Source organism: Centruroides sculpturatus, unplaced genomic scaffold (assembly GCF_000671375.1).
Source record: "Centruroides sculpturatus isolate CEXI.00-Female unplaced genomic scaffold, Cexi_2.0 scaffold359, whole genome shotgun sequence".
Taxonomy (NCBI): Eukaryota; Metazoa; Arthropoda; class Arachnida; order Scorpiones; family Buthidae; genus Centruroides; species Centruroides sculpturatus.
In genome coordinates, this window is record NW_019384764.1 from 392893 (window position 1) to 417163 (window position 24271).

The window sequence follows — 24271 nt, forward strand, 5'->3', positions numbered from 1 at the left end:
TTCGGTGAAAACGGGTAAGATTAGCTATAATGTAATTATCTTAATCTTCACTATCGTTACTTTTTGCCCAGCGAAGCGGGTCCTTGCAGCTAGATTCTAGATTACTTAGAAAAACAATCTTTTATATATATAAAAAAAACTATACTATTACATACAAATAAAAACCCAGCGAAGCGGGATCTTGCAGCTAGTTTATTATAAAATGCAATAAAATTTGAAAGCTTTGGTTTTAAATTTTTTGTTTTTGAGATTTAAAATTAAACATATGAACATTTATTATTAATGGAAAATTCTTGAAATATAATCAAAATAGAATACTTAGTCTCATTCAAAACAAAATTTTAATATCAACTAACAAAATTATCTACTGCATTTAAGTACTAGTAACAATGAACAAATATGTTGTTACAGACTAGTTTTAATGAAAATTATGATGTATAAGGAAAATACATTTTGTAAGTATATAATTTTTCATTGAGCTTGTATTTTCTATTTGCAACAATTTCATTACAAAATCTTACTGATTATTATTTTTAATAAATCAAATGCCAATGTGCAATTTTAATGAATGGGGAATTATTAGTTATATAGTAAATATTTTGTATATATTACATTCTGTATATATTAATAAATTAAGTTTGGAAAACTCTGTTATCACAGAAAGATATACAATGATCTATAACTGAAGACAATGCTGTCTTTGTGCAAACGGGTGCAATAATTTGTGCTTTTTATTGTTCGTATAATCGGTCATCCCTCATGAAACGTCTCCATCCTGATATTCCTCCTAAATAGATAAATTTTCAAGTATTTTTATTTCTTCTTTAAATTTCTATTATAGAATAAACTACTTACCAGCAGAACGCAAATTATTTAACGATGCAAGCATTCTAATCATAAATGAAGCAGGAACTGTGATTGTGTCTTTTGTTTCTTCTAACATTATTTCATTTCTTCCTATAATCTGGAATTGATAAAAAAAAATAAACATACAAAGAAATTATGTTCTTCCTCATTAATAATGTTCAGCTTACTTCTTTTGCTTTTTTCTCATCAAAAATAGGTTCTTGTTGTGAAGGAGCCCAAATTTTTATATCATGATCTATGCCACTTGATGCTAATACTGTTTAAAATAAGACATGTTTACAAATATATTTTTAAATATTATATGAATGACTTAATTTTATTTTACTTACTTGGATCAAATGGATGTGGCTGTAAGCAATTCACTACATGATTGTCAGCTTCTAAAACCATTACCAACTGTGATGTGTACCGATCCCAAATGAATATGTGTCCACAATCAGACCCACTCATAACAAAATTTTCACCCCAAAATGTGGCTTCTTTGATCTAGATATTAAATATTGTATACTTATAGATACGATATACATTTTAACAACAAAATTCATTCAAAACAATTCTTACCATTGTCCTGGAATTTCTATGACCTGAAAATTTTCTTTTAATTCTTGGTTCTGGTACTGTCATCATTGATGTATCATCCTTGTCTGATGACTGATGGCATTTTATTTTATCATTAAATAGTGGAATGTGTCTAGAACTTTTTCTAACATAGTGAAGAAATGTATTCCATCAATGAATATTTACATAATAAGTAGAAGACAAAGTTTAAAAATTAACTAATTAAATTAATCATTTTTAAAATATAATTTAGCTATAATGTCAACTTTTATTATTATAAATTTTAAATTCTGTTAGAACAAAAATTAACTATATTATTTTATTAAAATGGTTACTATTAGTTTCTTGTAGCTTTGTGTGCTTGCAAATTAAGAATATTTTACATAAATATCTATATTGATTAATTTTTTATACAGAGTGTAATTTTGCTTTTATTAACTAAAATATCTTATAGAATATAATATTTATAAATCAATTTATTTAAATATTTCATTTGAAATCATCTGTTTTTAATTACATTTTTACATTTAATTAAAATTTAATTGTAAATTATATATACATGTATCCCTCATATAACATGGCACTTTTTCAGTACATAACTACCATGTTATGTGAATCCTTGCTATATGAAACAAAGAACTAATACAAAACATGGGATTAGGTTCCAAAAGTTAACAAAAGTATACTATTGTTTCTCATTACTACAAGAAATAATTATTGATTACTTTTAATAAATGTAACTAACAATCACAATTAAAAATATTGTATTATGCATTAATATTCATTTGTAAAATGAAATGCCTTAATTTTAGTTAAAGTATCATCATCATCATCATCTGAGGTTTTTTCTGTTGATCTTGATCAGAAATGTCTTCATATTTTTACATTTTTACCATAAAAATTTTTTATGTATCACAAAATAAAATATGTTAATCAAAAATTTGTTCTAGTGGGTTGCATTTGTTCAATTGAGGAATAAGCAATTTTTTTTTTCTTTTTTCTTCAGAATTGTTTGAATATTGAACAGTTTGAGTACTGAGATACCACTGTATTTTATTTGTCATTTTTACAAATGATTTCTTATCTACGGTTAAAAAAGGTTAATAATACTTACCTAAATATGAAGTTTGTCGCTGTGTTTTGTTTTATAGATTAGTCTTAAAGGCTAAAATCTGAAAGCAATGACAATGACACCTAGTTGATAGGAAAGCTAGGACAAGGAAGAAAAATAATTCCACTAACAGTTTTCATTAAACCTGACGAAAAAATAAAACAAATTGAAAATTTCAATATACTAAACTTATGAGCAAATTTGAGACAACATGCATGATTACTTGAATAAAACTTATCAAATAAAGGAGTTTACACTTACAAATTGTGAAATTTTGTACATAAGATCTCCCAAATTCTCAAACTTGTTCTAGAAGTGCTGTGCTGTGTTATATAAGGGATATCTGTATATTATTATTATAAGGAACTGTGGCATGCACATACTTGTAATTTTATTGATAGAAATATTATAATTATATAAAATATCACATTTGAACAAAAATATCTTTAGTAATTTATTGGAAATCCAAAACAATGAATGAGGATAATATTAAATCCTTATTGCATTTAACATAATTATGATTCTGGAAAGGACAGTATAATAAATCTTGGTCTGAGTATAACCATGTTTAGTTGTGGTTTGAAAAACAATCATTAAACATACAAATGAACATAAGAACATATGCTATTAAATCACTATAATGAGTTGTAGCAGAAATGACCAATGTTACCAGATTTAAGTAACAATCACACAATATTTAGCTAAACAAATCTATTTATAAGGCATGTTTTATTCAAGCCAAACTTAAAATCAGGCTATATGACCAATACTAATAATTATTAGCAACAGTAAAGCCAAATAGTTACCAGATTAAGTCTATTTAACATTATATATTTTCTGGCATTATTCCAAGTGACATTAGCAATATCTCATGTATGGTCATGTATCTCATATCTATTATAAAAATTGAGAATGATACATTTGCAGAGATTTAAGAATTACTAAAATTTTGGATTAAAAAAAAAATAAATCATTGAAAAATAATTCAAGTAAGGCATATCAATTGCATTTTATGAAGATAAAATTTGAATCTTCAATACTGACTCCTTTAGAGAATATATTACCAAAGAATAAAGTTCACTTTAAATTCAAAATTTATTGTAAAAACGTTTTCTATATTTGAAGTCAAGTAGCATATAGAATGAACAAATTGTACAGTATATGTAAAAATTTTTAAATTTTGTCTTCTAAACTTGATTTTCTTATTTAAAATTTACAGTTTAAATGCAACTACTGTTGCAACGATATGAAAAGATCACTTATGTTACATAATTATGTATTCTACATGAGAATTTTATGCTGATATATTATTAATCTTACAGGAAGTGCCTTGTCTCTAAACCCACATGGCACACATTCCATAGATCATTTGTTGATCAAACAAATTTCTACCTTCCAAAGTTTTCTTCCTTTGCATAAGTAATTACTTGAAATAAAAATACAGTAAAACTTCTCTGTAGTAAAATGAAAGAGACTAGCCATTTTTATATATAAGGGTTTATTATAGAGAGATTAATGATAAATTTGTGAAAATCTGTGGAAAAACTAAATGGAAGAATTCAGATACACAAAATAAAAATTATGTTTTAATGGAGTTTATACTATGCAATTAATATTTTCTAAAAGTTTTGATTGCATAAACTACTGGAAAGTAAATAATAATTCACACACAAATGAAAAGTTGTAGCAAAAAGCTATTTTAATAACTATAAGATCCAGCTTGAAACAGGATTATTTTTACTGTCCTCCATTAACTAGTCAAATACAACTTTATCTAGTTCTTTTTTTTTTTTTTCATTTCTTTTACTTTGCAATGTCATTTTGGATTAGAACTAAGTTGTGCTGCAACTTCTGTGTGTTTCTTCAAAATTGAAGTGTCAAAGATGATATTCCAAATGATTTTACTACATTCTTTTTTTCTTTTTACATCATTATTTTACAAAATATTTAATTTATCATTTCTTGATGGCATTTGCCTTTTCTTTGACATATCTATATCTTCAAAATGAACACTTGCTAATTTAGTAAAGAGGCATTTAAATATAAAAGTTCAGCTTGCAGATTCAAATGAATGTACAAACTCTTTGGACATCTTAATATTGCATATAGAAGAATCTAAAATAAAGAAGTTGCTATTGTATTATATGGAGTTAATCCAAGCCCAAAATATTAATTTGATAAATAAAGCTTATATGATATAAACAGGCTCAATAGCAAATGCACTAACCTGAAGAGGTCATGTCAAGGAATGACTTCTGCAGGTTAAAAGAAAAGTTTTAAACAACAAATTTATATAATTCTACATAGAAGCAGAGGATTATTTTGACTAATTTCATTAATGAAAAATGAAGACTATACAAAATAAATTTTGAGTCCTTTTTGCCTATTATCATCCTTTTATTCCAGTCCAGGAACCACAAAACAGCTGGCAACATGAAGCAACACTTCCACAATTTTTCATTAATGAAATTAGTCAAAATAATCCTGGGCTTCTATATACAATTAAGTAAATTAATCTTAGGCTGCCTGAAATCCACCAGAGGATTCTCAGCTGAAATGCGATTATATAACACGAATGCTGTTGTGAAGAATTATAATAAGTTTTTAATGTGTAGACGTTGTAACCTACAGAAAAGGGTCGTTGTTGAGATCATTTTTAATTTTGTAAGTTTTTTGATTGTGTTCATCGGTTATTTGTGGAAGTGTTGCTTCATGTTGCCAGCTGTTTGGTGGTTCCTGGACTGGAATAAATGGATGATAATAGACAAAAAGGACTCAAAATTTATTTTGTATAGTCTTAATTTTTCATTAACGAATTTATAATTTTAACATAAATTTCAATCTGATATTATTGTAATAAAATTAATTTAAAACAAATATTCCTTGAAGTGTGCTACTGATGAAAGCATTGGCAATCCTAGTTGTAATGACTGATCATAGCATTCATCAGTATCATTACTATCCTAACTTCCAAATTGATTATACTGTATTAATAATTATTTCAAAGATAATTAAATTTTAACAAAATTGATTGGTTAATGTTTTCTTGTTGTAAGGAATTACATATCTATATTTTTTGAAGAGTATATGAATATATCAATACAATAGGTTTATAAGATTAATTTAATCTGTTCCATTTCTAAAAAGCCATTTCAATTTCTGATATAATCAATATATTGCAATTTGAAACATACAAATACATTTAAAATGTATTTGTAAATTATATTCTAATATGATTATTAGTTTTTACTCTTGGTACTTATTTATAAATCAATTAAAAATGTCATACAATAAGAATTTCATTTCTAAACAATAGGCTGAAAATGAGTATTCTTCTGAAACAATATAAATTACATGTTTCTTGTGTGTTCTTAATAAAGCAACTATTTCAATAAAATCCATATTTATTGCTTTATTAAGAAATTCATAAAATTATTTACAAATATATTTGCAAATGAATATTAAATGAACTAAATTTGTAATTTATCTGTTATCAAAAACAAAACTGTTATTTGGACCTGATAACAATGTTCATAGCAATATTAAGCCTTTTGAGTGCCTCAAATGCTTTACCTTTCATCATTTTCAGCCGTCATTTCATCACTACTGTCATCAGAAAAAAGATCTTCATTCTGTGAATCTCTACTTCCTTCTTGATTATAATGAGATGCCAGTTCACTGCGAACTGATATTTGATTAACACAAGCTGTTGACTATTAAGAAGAAAATATAAGATATACTTTAATAAAAACCTGCTAGAATTATGGAAATTCTTACCGAAGAAGAACCTTCATTTGGTTGGCTGTCATTCTGTATATTTTGTGCTTGATTTTCTTGCAAATTAAGCTGTTGTCTCTCTCTCTCTTCTGAGAGTCCCATAGTAATTAGCCCACTTGTTACACCCTGCCCATTGTAATGGAGATTAATTACTGGTTCTAAGTCGTGTCTGGAAAGCATTCAATTATTATATGAAAGATTTTTAAATAAAGATTAAAATTAAATATAATTTTTGAATACAAAATTTAAATCTTTAAAAACCTAAAAACATTGTAAATTTTATAATTTTACAGTTTTTATTTTATTTTCTCATTCCAAATTTAAAATTAATTCTGTTTTTGGATTTTTTGAGCAAAGAAATCAATTTCTTTTAGATAAAAAAAAAATTCCTATGTTAATTCTATATTAATGTCTTTTCCGCAAATTTCATTATTTGCTAGCTATTATAATTCTATTATTTATTTTTGCTCTTTTCATATTTTAAATTGATATTTCTTAATAAATTTTATGTTTAAATTAATAAGGGAATGTTGATAATGTTAATGAGGGAAGTAGAAATATTTATTTCATCTATTGAAAATACTGTGTGTGTATATATATATGTTACAGTCAAAACCCGTTTTTAGTTAGAACGCGTTTTAACTAGTTGAAACTAGTTTATACTGAATGTCTTTGTTAAAACCCGTTTTGTCTAGTTGAAACTAGTTTATACTGAATGTCTTTGTTAAAACCCGTTTTGTCTAGTTGAAACTAGTTTATACTGAATGTCTTTGTTANCGCGCCTGTTCAGATTAGCCAACTAATTGAAATAATGAGGAGCAAGCAGTAAAACAGGTCCGGTTTATTTAGATCCAACACCATCAATGACTTTAGTTTCTGTTTTTGTGTGTAAGTACAGGTATAGATCTGCTGTTTTAATAGGCCATGTGAAACACTGATTTATTAATTTTGTACAGTATTAATACAGTACTATAAAAAAATACAAAAAGATTTAGAATTCCACAACAAAAAAAATTGTGTCATTAATACCATTTAAATTCAACTGAAAAATACAAAAAAACATATATTTTCTGAGCTAAAAAAATTTCCTCTCCACCAACTGAAACATGTTTGGATTAGGCCAGATATTATATATATATAAACAACTTTTGTAATTACCTGTTTTCATTTTTATATTTGCTTATTCTTTTTTGTTTTGTCTTGTTTAATAATAAATGGATGTCTTTATTATTTATGCATGATTACATATTTAATGAATAAATTTTTTTAATAAAGATATATTAAAATATATCTTTATTAAAAAATTACCAAACATTGTCATTTTATTTTATTTAATAAAGATATATTAAATCTTTATTAAATAAAATAAAATGACAATGTTTGGTAATTTTTTCATTTTTAAAACAAAAATTCTTGAACTTTAACTTAAAGTTGAAAAAACTTATTTAAAAAATTGTCCTGATTGCTAAAAAACAAATTGGGACTTTTTCTAATAATTACTTCACATTAACTTTTACATTAAAAAATTTTACACAAACCAAGTTTAAAATATCACAAAGCTAGATTTGTATAAATTATATATCTGCTATAATCTGTATACACAAGTTGTTTCTAACTAATGGAAGTAATTTTAAAAATTTATTTACTGGTTATTTTTTTAAGTTACTTACATTAACACACATTTGGTAGTTCCATTGGAGGGCAAGTCCAAAAACGTTCATAATTACAATAAATTTCTGATTCTTATAGTTCATTATGTTCTGTTTTATTTCATTTTTGAGCCATTCCTTGCTTTAAAATGATCATTTTAAAGCAAGGAATGACTCAAATCATTTTGAAACACATGCAAGCAAAACAAACTTTTGGAGCAAATGACCAGCAATATTGCACTCTCTTCCACATATAATCTTTTAAGTTATCTAGCATTTCAAGTAAAAGAATATAACTATAAACGTCATCTTTTACAAAACTCCACAGCAAAAGGTTGATGAAAGGATTATATCTAGAAATTGTGTCAGCCAGGTAAAGAACTTTGTTGGCTGATCATTACTTGAACAATTGCCCATATAGGAATGTTTACGTCTCACTGTGAAAATTTAACATAGTGACTACTAGCAGAGTCAACAAAAGAAAGAATCTGGAAATTTTTCATATACAATATTACTCCTAGCTCCATAATTTGTATGTATAGTACATGATTAAGAAAAATTTCATATTCATATTGTATGCTTCCATTCTGCTTTCTTTTGGCAGCTACCAAAGTAGTGATCATATATAATTTGGATGATAGGCATCTTGCCTTGTTGGTCATCTCAGTAAAAGTGAAGTGTATGGCGATAGTTGTCTCGTCTCATCAAAATTGTGCATCACATGTTGACCTCTATTGGCATGTCACAAGGGCACTGCATGTTATATTTTATTTGATAAAAATAGACAATGCTTGTATTCTTTTATTAATTTAACTGTCTATTGTATTAAATTTAAAAAAGTCTTACTCTAAAGTCATGGTAAACATGATCTGTTACTTGAAATTTTAAAATAACTGGCCTCAATTCAGATTGAACATCATGGGATTGCCCACACAAACTGATATTGAGCCCATCACAATGTGCATTTTGCAACATTTAATTTGAAAATAACTGATCCTAACCTGGGTCATGCCAATATAAGGCCCATATTGGATTATTGCTTAGCACTGTCCAGATTCAATTCCAGGTCCTCTGGAGTAGTATGCTGATGCCTTAACTGCTTTGGCCATCTTATTTGAAGTAGGCCTAAGGGCACCCATACATTGGAACAAGTGCCCCCCTTTTTGTCTGTGTTGCTCTTTTCCTAATCCTGAAGGTAGTCCCAAATTCCATTATCAACAAACAACAAAAAATTTGACTTCTAGCCTATTCTGCAAATATAAAAGAAACTAATGAACAATATTTACTCATTGACTAAAATTTGGCCTTGGAAACAAGGAATGTTCCTTGTTTTCAAGACCAAGTTAGCTCAACTGTAACCAGTGCCACCTTGTGGGAGTGCTGATCAAATATTCAATCATAGTTTAAAGCTTGGTACATAATGTATGATACCCTTCTTCACAACTTATGATGAGGGACGTGCTCTAAATGCATTCTTCAATTGACTGTCATGTATAGTATAAGATGCAATTGCATCAACAGGTAATTTTATTAGCTATTTATTTACTATAGTATATAAAAATTGCTTTCAAATTTATTGCTGTACTTGTATTAGAAATAATTTGATAAACTTTTTAATTTAATTTAATATTTTTATATGTAAAATACTTTGTTTACTTACTACATGTAAAATACAATATGCATTTTAAGAAAGTTTATTTTGAGAAATGACAATCAGTTTTTTTTAAATACTTTATGTGTTAATTAAGTAATCGTAAAATATATTAATTTATAATATACTTACAAAACATAAATTCAAAAAATAAATTGATAAGTTTAACTGACTTTTCTAAAAAGTTCCTTCTTCTTGTTGATAGTTCATCTTGAAGGTTTCTCACGCTCTGATTCCAGCTGTATTTCTTAGGAACGTCTTCCATATCATCATCATCGTCATCATCCTCTTCACAAGTTGCACAGCATAAATCTTGTCTTCCCTCTTCTTTTTTTGACTGCACAATGTTCACAGAACACATCAATCAAAGTTTAATTCACATCATAATTGTAAAGTACTTGATTTAAATACTCTTCATATATCAACTGGAAAAAAAACAATGATTCCAATTTTACTTTGAGTTTTTGTTCTTTCTTCTGGCTTTCTTTGGCTACATTTGCTGAATCTTTTACTTTCAATCTGTTAGGATTATTATTATTGAGAGGGCTATCTGTATTAAAAATAAATAATATTTTATTAACTAATTTATTGAAAATTTATATAAAAATAATCAAATTAAATTACTCTTCAATTCTTCACTACCACTTGGAAGATTAATATCTTCTACTGAGTGATTACTTTGAGATGAAGAAGAATTTGAACTGTTAAACATTCGTGTAAGAACATCACACATACGTTGCATTAAACTTGAATGAAGTGTTGATCTAGGTGGTGGTTCTCCAGATTCTGTTAAAGAAATTCATTTTATACAATTTATGAATATTTAATTCCAAAATAAATATAATATATACCTCTTATTTCATGTTGAGTTCTTGAATTTGGTCCTGTATCAGACCAATCACCTGTCACTCTCAATCTGCTTAAAAATGACTTGTTTAAACATTTTCCTTGACTCTGATGTAATAAAAATAAACATTTTCACACAGAAATTAGAAATCTTAAAAGTAATTTCAGAAATCTAATATTTGAATAAATGTTTAAAATAATATTTTATTGTAATTAAATTAAAATTCTCTGTAAATCGATAATATTTATATCATGATAAAATTGCCTAAGCCTCTTAATAAAATATACAGATTGAAATTTTATATTTTATAATTTGTGCATAGTTAAGCTACAGCTTACATAATTACTTGTAAATCCATCCCTGCCTCATGATTTACTTTGTAGCAGTGAAAAGAGCAAGGATTTATATCCTATCATTACAATTATTGAATTAGACTAAAATGTTATTCATTACTATGAAACATTTTACATTTTAACATTTTCTGTTGATTGTAAATGATTAATAAGTGTCTAGGTTAGCTATTCCCAACTAAGGGTATGCACTTGCTGGTTTAGAGGTACATGAAAAAATTAATAATGGCAGATGTACTATAAGAATATTCAGATTTTGCATTGAGGCCTTTGGCAACAATGCAAAATCTGAATGTCACGGCACTCGATGCTTAGTTTCAAATATAATTATATTTTTATTATATCTATCTGTGTCCTTCCTCCAATGTTTTCTATTTTAAAAAAGGTTTTTTACATGTAATTGTACAGTGCTATATAATTGACCAAGATGCCATTGTTTAATAAACACACAAAATAAAACTTAGGAAAATGTGCTGCCAAGGGGTAGGCAAGTCAAAAAAGGCTGAGAACCACTGGTCTAGATATTCATCTGGGGTTCTTGAGGTAGGGAACAAATTTATATATAGTTCAGATTTACATGGTACTTGTTGACATGCTGTGTAATACAAGACAATGTGTTAATTAATACAACAAAATCTTGTATTTACTTTACAGAAAATTACATTAATATAGAATTGATTTCTAATAGTTTATATTTGTAAATTATAAAATATGCTAAATTCAATACAAAATAAATAATATTTATTAATATTTCAGAAAGTATAGCTACCTCCTGCTTGAAATTTTTTTTTTCTAATCTTAATGGCTCTGTTTCAGTTTTCAAAGGAATTTCTTTCCTGCCATCATCCTGAAATATTATTAAAGTAATATATCCTTATAAATGCACAATATGCTACTACAAGTTATAAAAATTTATTATTAATTACAATATAAAACTTATTATTATATACTGTGTAATATAACATTAATATTATTATGTTATCATGAGAGATGGCTCCCTAAACTAACATCCAGTTTGACAGCTATCTGCTTTTCCATAACTAAGATCAAATAGGAGTGTTTGCCTTTTTTGTCCAGATATAATGATGTGCTCATATGTTTTTTGTTGTTGCAGGTTTTTGGGCTATACATATATATATTTTTTGTTTTTGTTTATGGTAGTGCTACCAATGTAAGACGGTTAATGGTAGACATCTTAAGGACACTAAGAATGGAGTTTCATCTCTGCTTTTCCCCTTATAAATGATGCCTGATAAGATTGCATGCTCTGTGCCTCTTAGTGAAGAGTAGTAGTGTAGAGGTGGTATCAGTGAAGCTGTAAGTCTGTAAGTCATCTGAGATACTCTCACTATAATTCAATCCTTCCTTCCAACTGCTTGCTTGTGCCATCTACAGCCTTTGTGATAGCTATCTATGATTGCGCTTTCTTGGACCCACTGATACCAACATATCTTGTTTTTGTAATTGTTTTTGTTCTTTCTTCTGGTTTTCTCTGGCTACGTTTGCTGAATCTTTTACTTTCAATCTGTTAGGATTATTATTGATAGGGCTATCTATATTAAAAATAAATAATATTTTATGCTACAATGCTACAATCCAAATGCAAGCTAATATATCTACAATACCATCCTGTTTCTCATTGGCCCATGATGCAGCTACTCTTGATCTATTTGACTGCTTAACGACCAGATGCATTATCCAGATACCTATATTGGCGCACTATTATAAACTCTAGAATATGCTTTTTCCACACACTCTGGGACCACTCTGTATGTTCATTGGTGCAGATTTTATAATCATTAGCATGGCTTTGTCAATGGGCACTACAGTAACAACATAGATAGCAGTTAACTGTAAATTCAACTATTTAAAACTTGGTATGCATTAATAAACAAAATGCATTAAACCAATCTCCAGCAAGATTTTACAAGAAAGCAAATTCAGTGAATGGTTGTCTCTTTAATCCGAAAATGTTTCTCTCGGTAGACTATCTTACAGCAAGTCAGGTCCAGAAACTCTTTTATTGTATTTTCAATTCATATGCATTTCGAACTGGTTTCATTTTCCAAACTGGTTTTCATTTTCCATTGAAAATACAATAAAAGAGTTTCTGGACCTGACTTGCTGTAAGATAGTCTACCGAGAGAAACATTTTCGGATTAAAGAGACAACCATTCACTGAACAAATATACAGCTACAATTAGTAAATTCAACATAAGAAAGCAAATGTTTTTAACAGCGTTTAATAAGTTGAAAACATTTGCTTTCAAACTAATTGATCTTTGCAGTGTGAATGCAGCTGTTAAAACAAGGTGATTGCCAACCTTGCGTTAAAAGAGGGGGTGATGACATGAGAGAGAGAGAGTGAGAGGAGGGGGAGAGTGTTATAAGATTAAACTGGATCAAGATGGGGTTATTATAAGAAATCAGAAGAACTGATTTAGATAGAAAAAGAAAAAGGGAAAACCAAAAGGACTGGCAAAAATAAACCTTGAGTCTGTTCTTCAAGAGAGTTTCCTTTCCATTACTTAGACACACATGTCCTCTCCTCCAGCTCCTCTCTCCAAAAGATGATCATCCCTTGATGCATTCCCCTACCTCTCCTTTCATTCTGACCCCTTTTGACCAATCCAGTGCTACTCCTTTTGTTTTAGACACACATCGGACCATTGGATCAACCAGTCAGGGTGAGGCCAGATGAATAAAAGCCAACAGTAAAGTTTTGAATGAAAGTGGTGAAAGAGAAAAATAACAAGGCCTTAACCAAGTTACATATGCTCCCATCAAAGATAATATTAACAAAATAAACAAAATACATTAATATAGGTGAAATAAACAATTACATTAATACATGTGAAATCACAAATTATTTTCCAAAGTGAAGATGATGAAAGTCCACTTTCCATCCCCTTAAATTGTACGGGTGGGAAATCTCGTTTATTTTCTCCAATCCGACTTCACAACTCGAATGCTTGTTGTCTCCCTTATACTGATGGTTAGGTTGGTTATGCCAGTTGTATCTTGCACATTGAATTATCGGAATGTGAGGGATGTCTTCTTCCCCTTCATCATCATCTTTGGGTTCCTTGGATGGCACTTCTTCATTTCCTGTTGGCACATTATGTCTCTACCTGGGCTCAAGGAAATTTGAGAAACAAGGTTTCAGTCCATCAATATATACAGTTTTTTTCCCTTTTATCACAACCTTCAATCTCAGCATTAACAGGCCCAAGGAGGCGATAAACATGGAATGGACCCAAATATTTGGGTGAAAACTTGTCATCTTTTCCCTTTTCTCAACATCCAAACCCTTTGCCCTACCTCAAATCCCTGCACTTTCCTTCCCGTATTGATATGATTACGATTAATTTTGTTATGACTATGACTCAGTTCATAAGCTGATTCATGATACAACATAACTTCGATATTAGGAAGTCATGATACTCCCGAATACTTGGGTTTTCAATTGTCTGTTTGACAGGGAAAGCATGAAGAAATTTAGGGTCGAACCCATAAAGAAGGAATGATCGTGATTCATTCATAGATGAGTGGTTAGCAAAATATGACCTACTTGAACCTATAACTGGTACATACAGAGTATAATCTTCCAAAACGAACATTTTCTTAACCCCTTCTGGGTTCTTCTTCAGGTAAATCAGTTGGATCGAACATGAATATGAAAAATTTGAATAAATCCGGACGCTGTTGAGTTTGAATTGCTCGGTTCATTTGTGATGAGAGGGTAGCATTATTATATGCAAATACAGTAATACCTCGACTTACGCTACCCTGACTGCGAACCCGAAGTTATGTGATTTTCAAATCTCGTCGATTCGTCTTTTGTTTGAGCGCCACGCAACTCTTGATTACTCACTCCCCCCACACTATTGTTCAGCTTACATGTTTGGACATGTCACGCGAATTGACACATAGCTACAATTTATTTTGTGTTATTTATTTCTGTGTTTGTTATATCTACGGAGACTTGAGAGACTGTATGTGGTGATTTCTTGCAACCATGAACGAATCAAAAGATGAGATAAGATTAACGAGAACATTTATTAGCTTACATACACAAATTGCAAAATTATACCGACATACGCAAATTCGACTTACGCGGTCATCGCTCGGTCCCACCTATTGCGTAAGTTCAGGGTATTACTGTACAGCTGATTGTAAGAATGCATCCCAGTTATTGTTACTTTCCCTCGATATTCTAGCTAAAATGCTATTAATGGATTTATTTACATGTTTACGTATAGAATTTGAACAAGGGTGATAGGAGTCAGTAACATTGTGCTTCACAGCAAGGATGTTTCACATCTCACTAAAGAAGAAGACATGAAGTTAGTGCCCCAATCCAATATGACAATCTCAGTATGACAATATCTGCAAACTATCGACTCGAAAAACACATTGGAGGCTGAAGTTGCAGATTGGTTCTTTAAAGGGATGGTTTTGGTGTAACGAGTGAATATGTTGATGATGGTAAGGATGTATTTATTACCTCTATGGGTGGGATTTAATGGACCAATTACATCGATAGATACTTTCTGGAATGGATAGTCCACCACTTTGGTTTCTTGAAAGGGAGCTCTTCCTTGATGCAAATTATGTTGTTGGCAAATCTTGCAAAATTTTACAAACCTTTCAACATATTTCTGCATTTTATTGAAGTAATAATAATGGCTTAACAGGCCGCATGTCTTATCTTTATCATAATGTCCAGCTAACGGGGATTCATGAAATGCTCTTATCACATTGTTGATTACAGTTTTTCCTATGCAAATACGCCTCCATTTACGTATGCCAAACCATCCCAGTTGTATGTGGATTAAGACGTCACCATCACTGGTATTCGGGAAATATGCCACCACTGAAGGAATCATCGCAGGTGGGTTGGGACTTGATTAAATGTTTCCTCATTGGGCTAAATTTCTTGTCCACAATCTGGGATTCTTTTACTTTCCTCCATAAGACGTCACTGATGCAATTGATGTTGATGCCATCAAAGGGAGGTTTTCCTCCACTGCCATGTGGCTTAGAGAGCAAATCAACAACTGGATTCACCTTTCCTTGAACATGTGTTACGACTAAATCAAAGTTAGACAGTTCAATGGCCCATCTCATGAGACGGCGATTGTGATTTTTCATATTTTTTAATATAAGTTAGAAGTTTGTGGTCCAAAAACACAGTCACCTTCTTACCTAAGATGAGGTGTTAAAATGGCGAAGCACTAGAACAATCGAGTAGCATTCTTTTTCAATTGTTGAGTAGTTTAATTCAGGCCCATGAAATTTTCTACTGAAGTACCCAATGGAAAGGACTTCCCTATCCCTCTCTTACTCTAAGACGGTTCCAGCCCCTACATCTGAAGCGTCAATGTGCATAAAAATAGGGAGGTTAAAGTTGGGATGGGACAATACAGGGGGATTAGATAATAGTTTCTTAAACTTCTCAAAATGCAATTGGCACCAATTATCCCAACAAAACTTTACATTTTTCTTCATCAAATAGGTAAGGGTGGGAGCCATCTTTGCAAAGTTGAAGATAAAATTATGGAAGAATCCAACCATTCCAAGGAAACTCCTGATATCCTTTATGTTATGAGGGGGTTGAACTTCCTTGATAGCACTCACATTTCCCAGATCAGGTCGGATCCCTTCACTATCAATTACGTGTCCCAAATATTGCACTTCCTTCACCATAAATTTAGATTTTCTTGGTGCAATTTCAAGTTGGCTTGATCTAGTATAGAGATCACCTCTTTGAGAAGTTTCACATGATCGTTAAAGGACTGGGAGAAAAGCACAATGTTGTCTTGAAAGACAAAACTGTTTATATCAATAAATCTCCCCAAAAGCCTCAACATGGCATACTGAGAAAAACCTCCTGCTATTCTTTTCCTCTGGTGGGAGACAGCACATTTGGAATTTCTCCCATGGAGTGGAGAAGGTGAAGAAATGTTGGGTAGATTTATGGATGGGAATATGAAAGTATCCTGATTTTAGGTCAATTACTGAGAAGAACTTACTCCCCTGGAACCTTGTTAAAATTTTGTCCACATGGGCTAGAGAGAATTCTTGGGGCTGTGTTACTTCATTTATTTTTCTTAGGTCGAGTATGACCCTCAACTCGTTGGATTCTTTCAGGATAATGTGAAGAGGGGAATTCCACTCTGAGGTACTCTTCTCACAAATCCCAGCCTTTAGATATAAGCCTATCAGCTTCTTGAGGCCACTCACATAACATTGCAGGATTCTGTACTGTTCGTATTAATTACTTTGTCACTTTAATTATAGGTGTCTGAATGAATTCTCTAGTATCAATCAATTATTCGATCTAGTTTGCGAAACACCTGCGGAGATCTATGAAAATGTGCTCCACTTTGTTCCTTTTGTAACTGCTTAAATGAGACAAATCAATCTACCTTAAGCTACCACAATCCTCTTCTCTGAATCTATAACATAAATAAATTTCACAATCTTCAGATTTTCTTTTTAATTTTTATGTTCTCCACTATATCAATTAATTATTCTGGGAATTTGTCCAACACATCCATCCCCAAGATTCCTCCATATTCTATATCGGATGGTCGATTCATACGTCATCTGAACAGTCCAAGTTCTTTTCCCTCTATTTATTGTAACACTAGATTCCCACTTGCATTCAATGATTTCATCACTGATCCCCAGAATGCATTTAGAGCTCCTACAAAAGATAAGCANCTTAAGCTACCACAATCCTCTTCTCTGAATCTATAACATAAATAAATTTCACAATCTTCAGATTTTCTTTTTAATTTTTATGTTCTCCACTATATCAATTAATTATTCTGGGAATTTGTCCAACACATCCATCCCGAAGATTCCTCCATATTCTATATCGGATGGTCGATTCATACGTCATCTGAACAGTCCAAGTTCTTTTCCCTCTATTTATTGTAACACTAGATTCCCACTTGCATTCAATGATTTCATCACTGATCCCCAGAATGCATTTAGAGCTCCTGCAAAAGATAAGAAAAAAAAAAAAAAAAAAACATGAATTACACCTACTCTACTTTACGAGAAAATTTCTGTAGCCATCTTGCAAACAACAAGAACCACATGACAACTAGTGAAAATACAATTGGTGGTGAAATTTTTTCGCTAGCAAAAAGGTTTGAGTTTCAAACTTTGAAAATATTTGGAAAATGGTAAAATTCACCAGAAATGACATCATGTCTGATGTGTTATTCACTCTGCTTTTCACTTTTGACAGCAAATCACTCAATGTGAACTGAGCTTAACAACTTTACAAAGTTACAAAACAAAATAAAAATATATTCACATAACTAGCCATGTATTTTCTTACACATGTTCATAGCAGAGCATAATGAAACCCAATTGGTTGTTTTTGTTTAAATTTAACATTTTATCAACAGAATATAATAGTTTCAAACATTATAATTGCTCAAAAACAAGTAAAAAGTTGAACAAAACTTGATTTTGACAAAAGTTGAATTGATCTTCATGAAAATCAAATATGTATGCTCTATTTATTACAAAAAAGCATATATAACCAAACACCAAAAACAAAGCAAAAAAAAGCACTGAAACCATACAAGCATAGCACAAGAGCAATATCGATAGATGACTTGGACACATGATATTTGCATTTATGTATTAAACCATTCTGTCACTACATACACAATTTAAACTTTGAAGCATCATTTGAACTCCAAGCTAAACCTTTGCCAAATTTTGTGTTGAAACTCTGAAGTGTTTGAAGTACAAGATACCACTGTAATTCATTCTTTTGGACACCTCTTTCACATCATCACAGGGCAACTCATTTTCAACTGACAATATGCTGACAAAGAATTGGACTGAGTTTGATAACAAGACAATGATTAAATGCTATTTATTTTATTTTGCTTGCTGCAAAAACTGATTTAAATTGGTTAAATGGTTTTGGAGCAGTTAACTGTCACACAAGTGTAAAAGCTGTTACTAAGAGAGCTCTGCTTCACTCCATTCAATAAGATAATAAAATTACTACAAGAATACTAAAAATAATGAATATTAAAAATAGTTTAACATTGTAATTTTTGATTATTAACTTTCTTGCTAATAATCAAAACAAAAATTTCAAATTAAACTAGAAGTTGGTTTGAAACAGAATATTTACTAACCTTGATTTCAAATAAGTAAACATAATCTGAAGAATAACTAACAAGCATTTCTTCACCACTAGGACTATAGCATAATGATGTAATTCTACGTCCACGACCTTCAAATTCTGGTACTGAAAATCTAGTAATCATTGCTTGCATTCCTCCACCACAGTAGCTACCTAAAAATTAATTTATTAATTATTTGAAATTATAGCATTTGAAGTACAAGATACCACTGTAGTATGATTACCTGTTGCTCTAGTTCCTAAAAGTCTCCGATCAAATATACGAACATAACCATCTGAACTGGCTACACCTAAATGATGTGGTGTAAAAGGGCTTACAGCTAATGCAGTAACTGCACCATGACAATTGATAAGTATATCCTAAAAACCAAATAATATTTTATTATATTTAAAAAAAATTTATTATTTAATAGTACTAACCTCTTTGCATTCTTCTAAATTGCATGAATTCTTTATTCTCAAATCAAACCATCTAACAGTACCATCTTCTCCACAAGAAAGAAAAGTATGAGGATCATTTGACACAGTAAGAATTTCATAAGCTGTTCCAAAATGACAAGAGAAGATATTACTTAGACTTGTTTCTGGGCGATCTAAGTTAGTGAAAACTATTGCTCCATCCCCAGAGCAAGAAATTACCTAGTGGAAAATAAATTCAATGGAATTGAATAGAAACCAAATTTACAAGAAAATGTTTTTATGACATCCAAAAATTTAAAAAGTTAGTAAAAAAAATTTTGTTTAGTAAGATATACAGTGGCTGAGAAGCAGTAAGAAAGCTAAAAATTTCACATTTTGGAAGAAAAATTTTATTAACAGAATATATCTGCAAAACATACTCATAATAGTCAGATATCCAGAAGATAAAACTGTCTAATTCAACTGTGCTGTCCATTCACATCAATATATATTTAAACTGACATGCCAAAAAGTTACAAACAGCAACACATGCAATGTTGTTACCTTTTATTCAGGGGAAATGTTTTGAGTTGAAACATTTGCACAGTTGGAACATTTGTGATGCCAGAGGAATGACAATACGTATCAGTTATGTGTGAGCTTGGTTAAATTAGCAATGGGCTGTATAAAGGATTTATTGTTGTTTGATCATGAACAGATTATTGGAGCAAGAAGAAGGGTTCACTCTATCAGCAAGATGGCCAATGCTCTTGGATTTTCTTGTGCAACAGTTTGAAAGGTTTATTGGGAATACTTAAATTCCAGACAGACATTGGCAGCATGTGCACAGTTTGGGTGCCCATGGCTGATGCAAGAATGTGACTGCTGGTGACTAAACAGGTTTGTAACCATGCAATAAAAGGCAACTCTGCACCAAATCACATCAGACTTTCAACATGGGTGCTGCTGAACCATTAGTCAATGCACTGTACAACTGTGGCTGCTTGCCTTTTTAATTATTTAAAATTTACATGTTGAGAATTAAAATAATTAAAACATCTTTCCTTTGTTCTTTGTCTCCATTCTAGAACTTTCTATCCCCTTTAATCCTTCTTTTGTGAACGTGGGGGTTTGTTCTGAGAAACATCGGTAAGAATAGAAAGAACAACGATGACCCAAAGGGCTCGAAGGGAGAAGGAGGCCATTCTTAAACTTGATTTTGGATAGATGCACAGATGTCTTCATGGTCTGAGGAGGTAAGAATGGACGAGTGAAAAAGGTTAAGCTTCAGCAAGTACTGTGTGGCTCAATAGGATAAAAATTATATTAGTTATCCTTTCCTAAAAAGAGACTTTTGATCATCACAAGTTTGGATAAGCAACGGAACTACATTTGTAATAAAAGACAGGAAATCAAAAGCAAGAAGACTTCCTCTGGACCCCATCTCGCAAGCGAGGAACAGTATCCATCAAAAATCCTGGGTATTTTCACTATTAGTCTTTCTATCTCTATCCTTCTAATCTCCATTTCCTGCTTTCCTCCCATTTAGATTGTAAGGTAGTTTTAAGGTAATATTAATTTTGGGTTATTTCTGTTACATGCGAAACATTTTTTTTTTCTGTTTTAATACTGAACAAGTAGAATGGCAAGGCTGTATTTGGGACAAGACTATGTCTTGGAGACTCACTACTAAGCAGAATCACTTTGACGCTCAAGGCAGGTCTTGTTCTCATTCTCCAAACTTCTTTGGTATCACTGCTATTGGACACGATACCAAAACCATGACACGAGATCACCCACGATACATTTTCCATGAAATTAACCTACGCAATTTCGAAATTTCTCTCAGTTGCATGTATGCCCTGGTTGAATTTTTGTCGATGTGTAACGAATAGTGTTGCCACCTTTTCAAAATTGCTGACCTGGACGGCAGGTCAGGTTTGTTCAAACAGAAGTTCCTGACGCATGCGCAATGTCATTTTACAATGCCAAGAATAACATGCATGCCAGTTGTAAATCAGTTAGAGTTAAGGACTAGGGACTTGCGTAGGAGTAATGTAAGTAACATAAATTAAGAAAGAACAGGTACAGATAACTTAGCTCTATTTTAGACGTGTTAAAATAGTGTAAATTTGTAAAAATATTTGCAAGAACTTTGTTTCATCGTAATTTCACAATTTATACAAAATTCCCGGACAAAATTAATAGTTCACCTGAACAGTGAGTTAATTCCCGAACTGTCCAAGTGAAAACCGGACAGGTGGTACACTAGTAACGAAAATTTCCTGTTTTTGAAAAAAATAATCATGGTTATTGTATCGTCCGAAATTATTTTTTTTATTTTGCACAAACAATATACAGTTTAACCCGATTATAATGTCATTGGATATAACAACAACTCTAATATAACATCAAATTTTCATTGGCCCCACGATTTTACTATACTAGATAATGTTAAAAAACCTGCTTGTAACAACACAAAATCCTGTTTTAATGTCATATTTGAAGCACTCCCAAATTTACAAAATTAGATTACAAATTTTATTTAAGAAAGAAAATACGTGTTCAGTCCTAGGGTCAGAGTCCATTTCCTAGAACAACTGTGGGTGGTACTGTCACCACTTGACTTTGGTTTGCCTGTTTGTAGAGTTGCCATTTTGTATTTTATTTTGATTTGGTTCTCGGTCCCCTGAGTACCTACAAGTCCGGTTTTTTTTATGCGTGCATGATTTGGGCACTTAATACTTGGTGCCAAATTGCAACTCCTGACATGTACTCCTTCATACCTCTAAGCTGGTAACACAGCAGGCAGTATAATTTTATAAACAAGACATAGTCTTGTCAATAATTTATAAACTTCTCTTACAACAAAATTATAAGAAAAGCTTAATACAGTAAAGCGTCGTTTATCCGAAAGCAGGTTATCTGAAACGTCGGTTAACCGAAAGCATTTCAGTCGGCAAATTTAAATTTTCGCTAGTGCTGTGGCGCTGCAATCTTTGGCTATATCTTGGGCTACTCCAATATTTTTTTTGTTGGTGTGTGTGTTTTAGCTGGCAGCCCTGGCATTTTTGTGTGATGTTTTTCTGAGAACTATGTGTGGTGCTGAATCAAATGTTTTTGATACTACAGTAGACCCCCCCCCTATAACGCAGGTTCCTATAATGTGGTGAAAAAATTGCGACGGTATTGATATAAAAATGCTAAAAGGGATGTGTAAAACATGATAAAACGTCATCGCCGACTCGTGTCGCGACAGGATTGGTCGAATCTGGACCAATAGTAGACGAGCAGTCGAACTACTTACACGCTATGGAGAGTTAGATGGGTAAGTTGAGTTTACTATTGTCTGTACAATATTAACTTAATTTATTTTAACTTTATTATAATTATATATGTACTTTCCGCTGTCTAGCGCCATGCTACGGAGAGTTTAGGTGAGTAAGATGAGTTTACTATCGTCTGTACAGTATGTAAATTAGGTACCGTAAGTCTAATACAACACTGTAATTTTATACATTTCTTGTGAAAAAAACATTTCTTATTCAACGGCCATAAAAATTATTTCTACTAATAATGTCTCCAAAGTTCAACGAATTTTTGCAGAAAAAGAACTTATCAGAAATCGTGGCCGCCATTTGGTGTGCTGCTCCGCGACGAAAACAATGGCAACGAAGAACGGTGCACACTCGGTAAGCAATGGCAACGAAGAACGGTGCACACTCGGTAAGTAATTCTACAATTTTTGTTTATAGCATAGTTTATATGGATTATTCCCAAAAAATTATACGTATTTTGGAAATATTAAGTCGAATTAGTCTAAAATTGATTAATTTTATGGAAGAAAACCTTTCAAACAGCTGTAGTCCGTAAACTTCACACGTGTCGGGCTGTGATTTGTTCATGTATTTAAGGATTCCTACAACACGAAATTCTTATAAAGCGGAACGTATCTACCGCGTTATAGGGGGGAATCTACTGTATATCAACTTCTAAAGTATATATTTTTTGGCTTTTATATTTTTCAATATATTTATTTCATTTGTAAAAAATAATTTATAAAGAAATAATTTTTAATGATATAATAGCCACGATTATTATTTTAAAAAGTTTACGTTAGGCTTAACATCGAAAAAAATTCAACGCGAAGCGACACGCAACGGAGAAAAATTTCAACATGGGATAGATTAATATATTTTTTCATACATAATCGATTATCCAAAAGATAAGTTATCCGAACAACCACAGTCCCCATTGGTTCGGATAAACAACGCTCTACTGTAATAATTATTACCTGAATAAAATATTTAAATTACAGAAAAAATATAATAATCATGTGACTTGCTAAAATATTGCAAGTTCTCAATTATGTAATTATTCCAATATGCAAAACAGATTAATATGTATGCTATTTTTTCCTTCACAATTTTTTACTTTGTAAAAATGAAGCTGTATTTTGTTATCTAATAACACATTTCTTAGAAAGTTGCATTTATTGAATTTTATTATATTAACAATTTACAAAATTAAAAAAATAAAGTTAAATAAATGATTTGATTTTAATGACATATTTATTTATGTGATGTAACATGAAATTAGAAAGCATTTATTGTTTTAAATACAGTAGAACCTCCATTATCCGGACCTCCATTATCCGGATTTTCGATTATCCGGATTGTTCAAAATAAACAAAAATTTTACGAATTTGCTGATTTGCACTTGGCGAATTACGACACTGTTTATGTACGTGATGGAATGCATAACTTTTTTTGTTTCAACAACGTCTCACCCAGCACAGTGGTCGTAAACTCTTAAATATATTTTACGTAGTAATAAAAATATAACTTGACATACGTATTTATAAATAATTTATATTC

At 30.9% G+C, this 24271-nt stretch overlaps 1 protein-coding gene across 1 annotated transcript in view; it reads right to left on the minus strand.

The window, feature by feature from the left end:
* Positions 1-324: 324 nt before the first annotated feature.
* LOC111628890 (DDB1- and CUL4-associated factor 6-like) overlaps positions 325-24271 on the minus strand; it is a 26211-nt gene continuing 2264 nt past the window's right edge. The window contains exons 3-17 of the mRNA XM_023372748.1: positions 19416-19634; positions 19220-19355; positions 18988-19148; positions 11580-11657; positions 10465-10567; positions 10238-10399; positions 10069-10163; positions 9787-9950; positions 6314-6482; positions 6110-6249; positions 1429-1570; positions 1197-1353; positions 1035-1123; positions 856-964; positions 325-787 (exon numbers count right to left, since the gene is read on the minus strand). Coding sequence (XP_023228516.1) covers positions 732-787; positions 856-964; positions 1035-1123; positions 1197-1353; positions 1429-1570; positions 6110-6249; positions 6314-6482; positions 9787-9950; positions 10069-10163; positions 10238-10399; positions 10465-10567; positions 11580-11657; positions 18988-19148; positions 19220-19355; positions 19416-19634 — 1980 coding nt within the window. The 3' untranslated portion in view covers positions 325-731. The remainder of the gene's footprint in view (positions 788-855; positions 965-1034; positions 1124-1196; positions 1354-1428; positions 1571-6109; positions 6250-6313; positions 6483-9786; positions 9951-10068; positions 10164-10237; positions 10400-10464; positions 10568-11579; positions 11658-18987; positions 19149-19219; positions 19356-19415; positions 19635-24271) is intronic.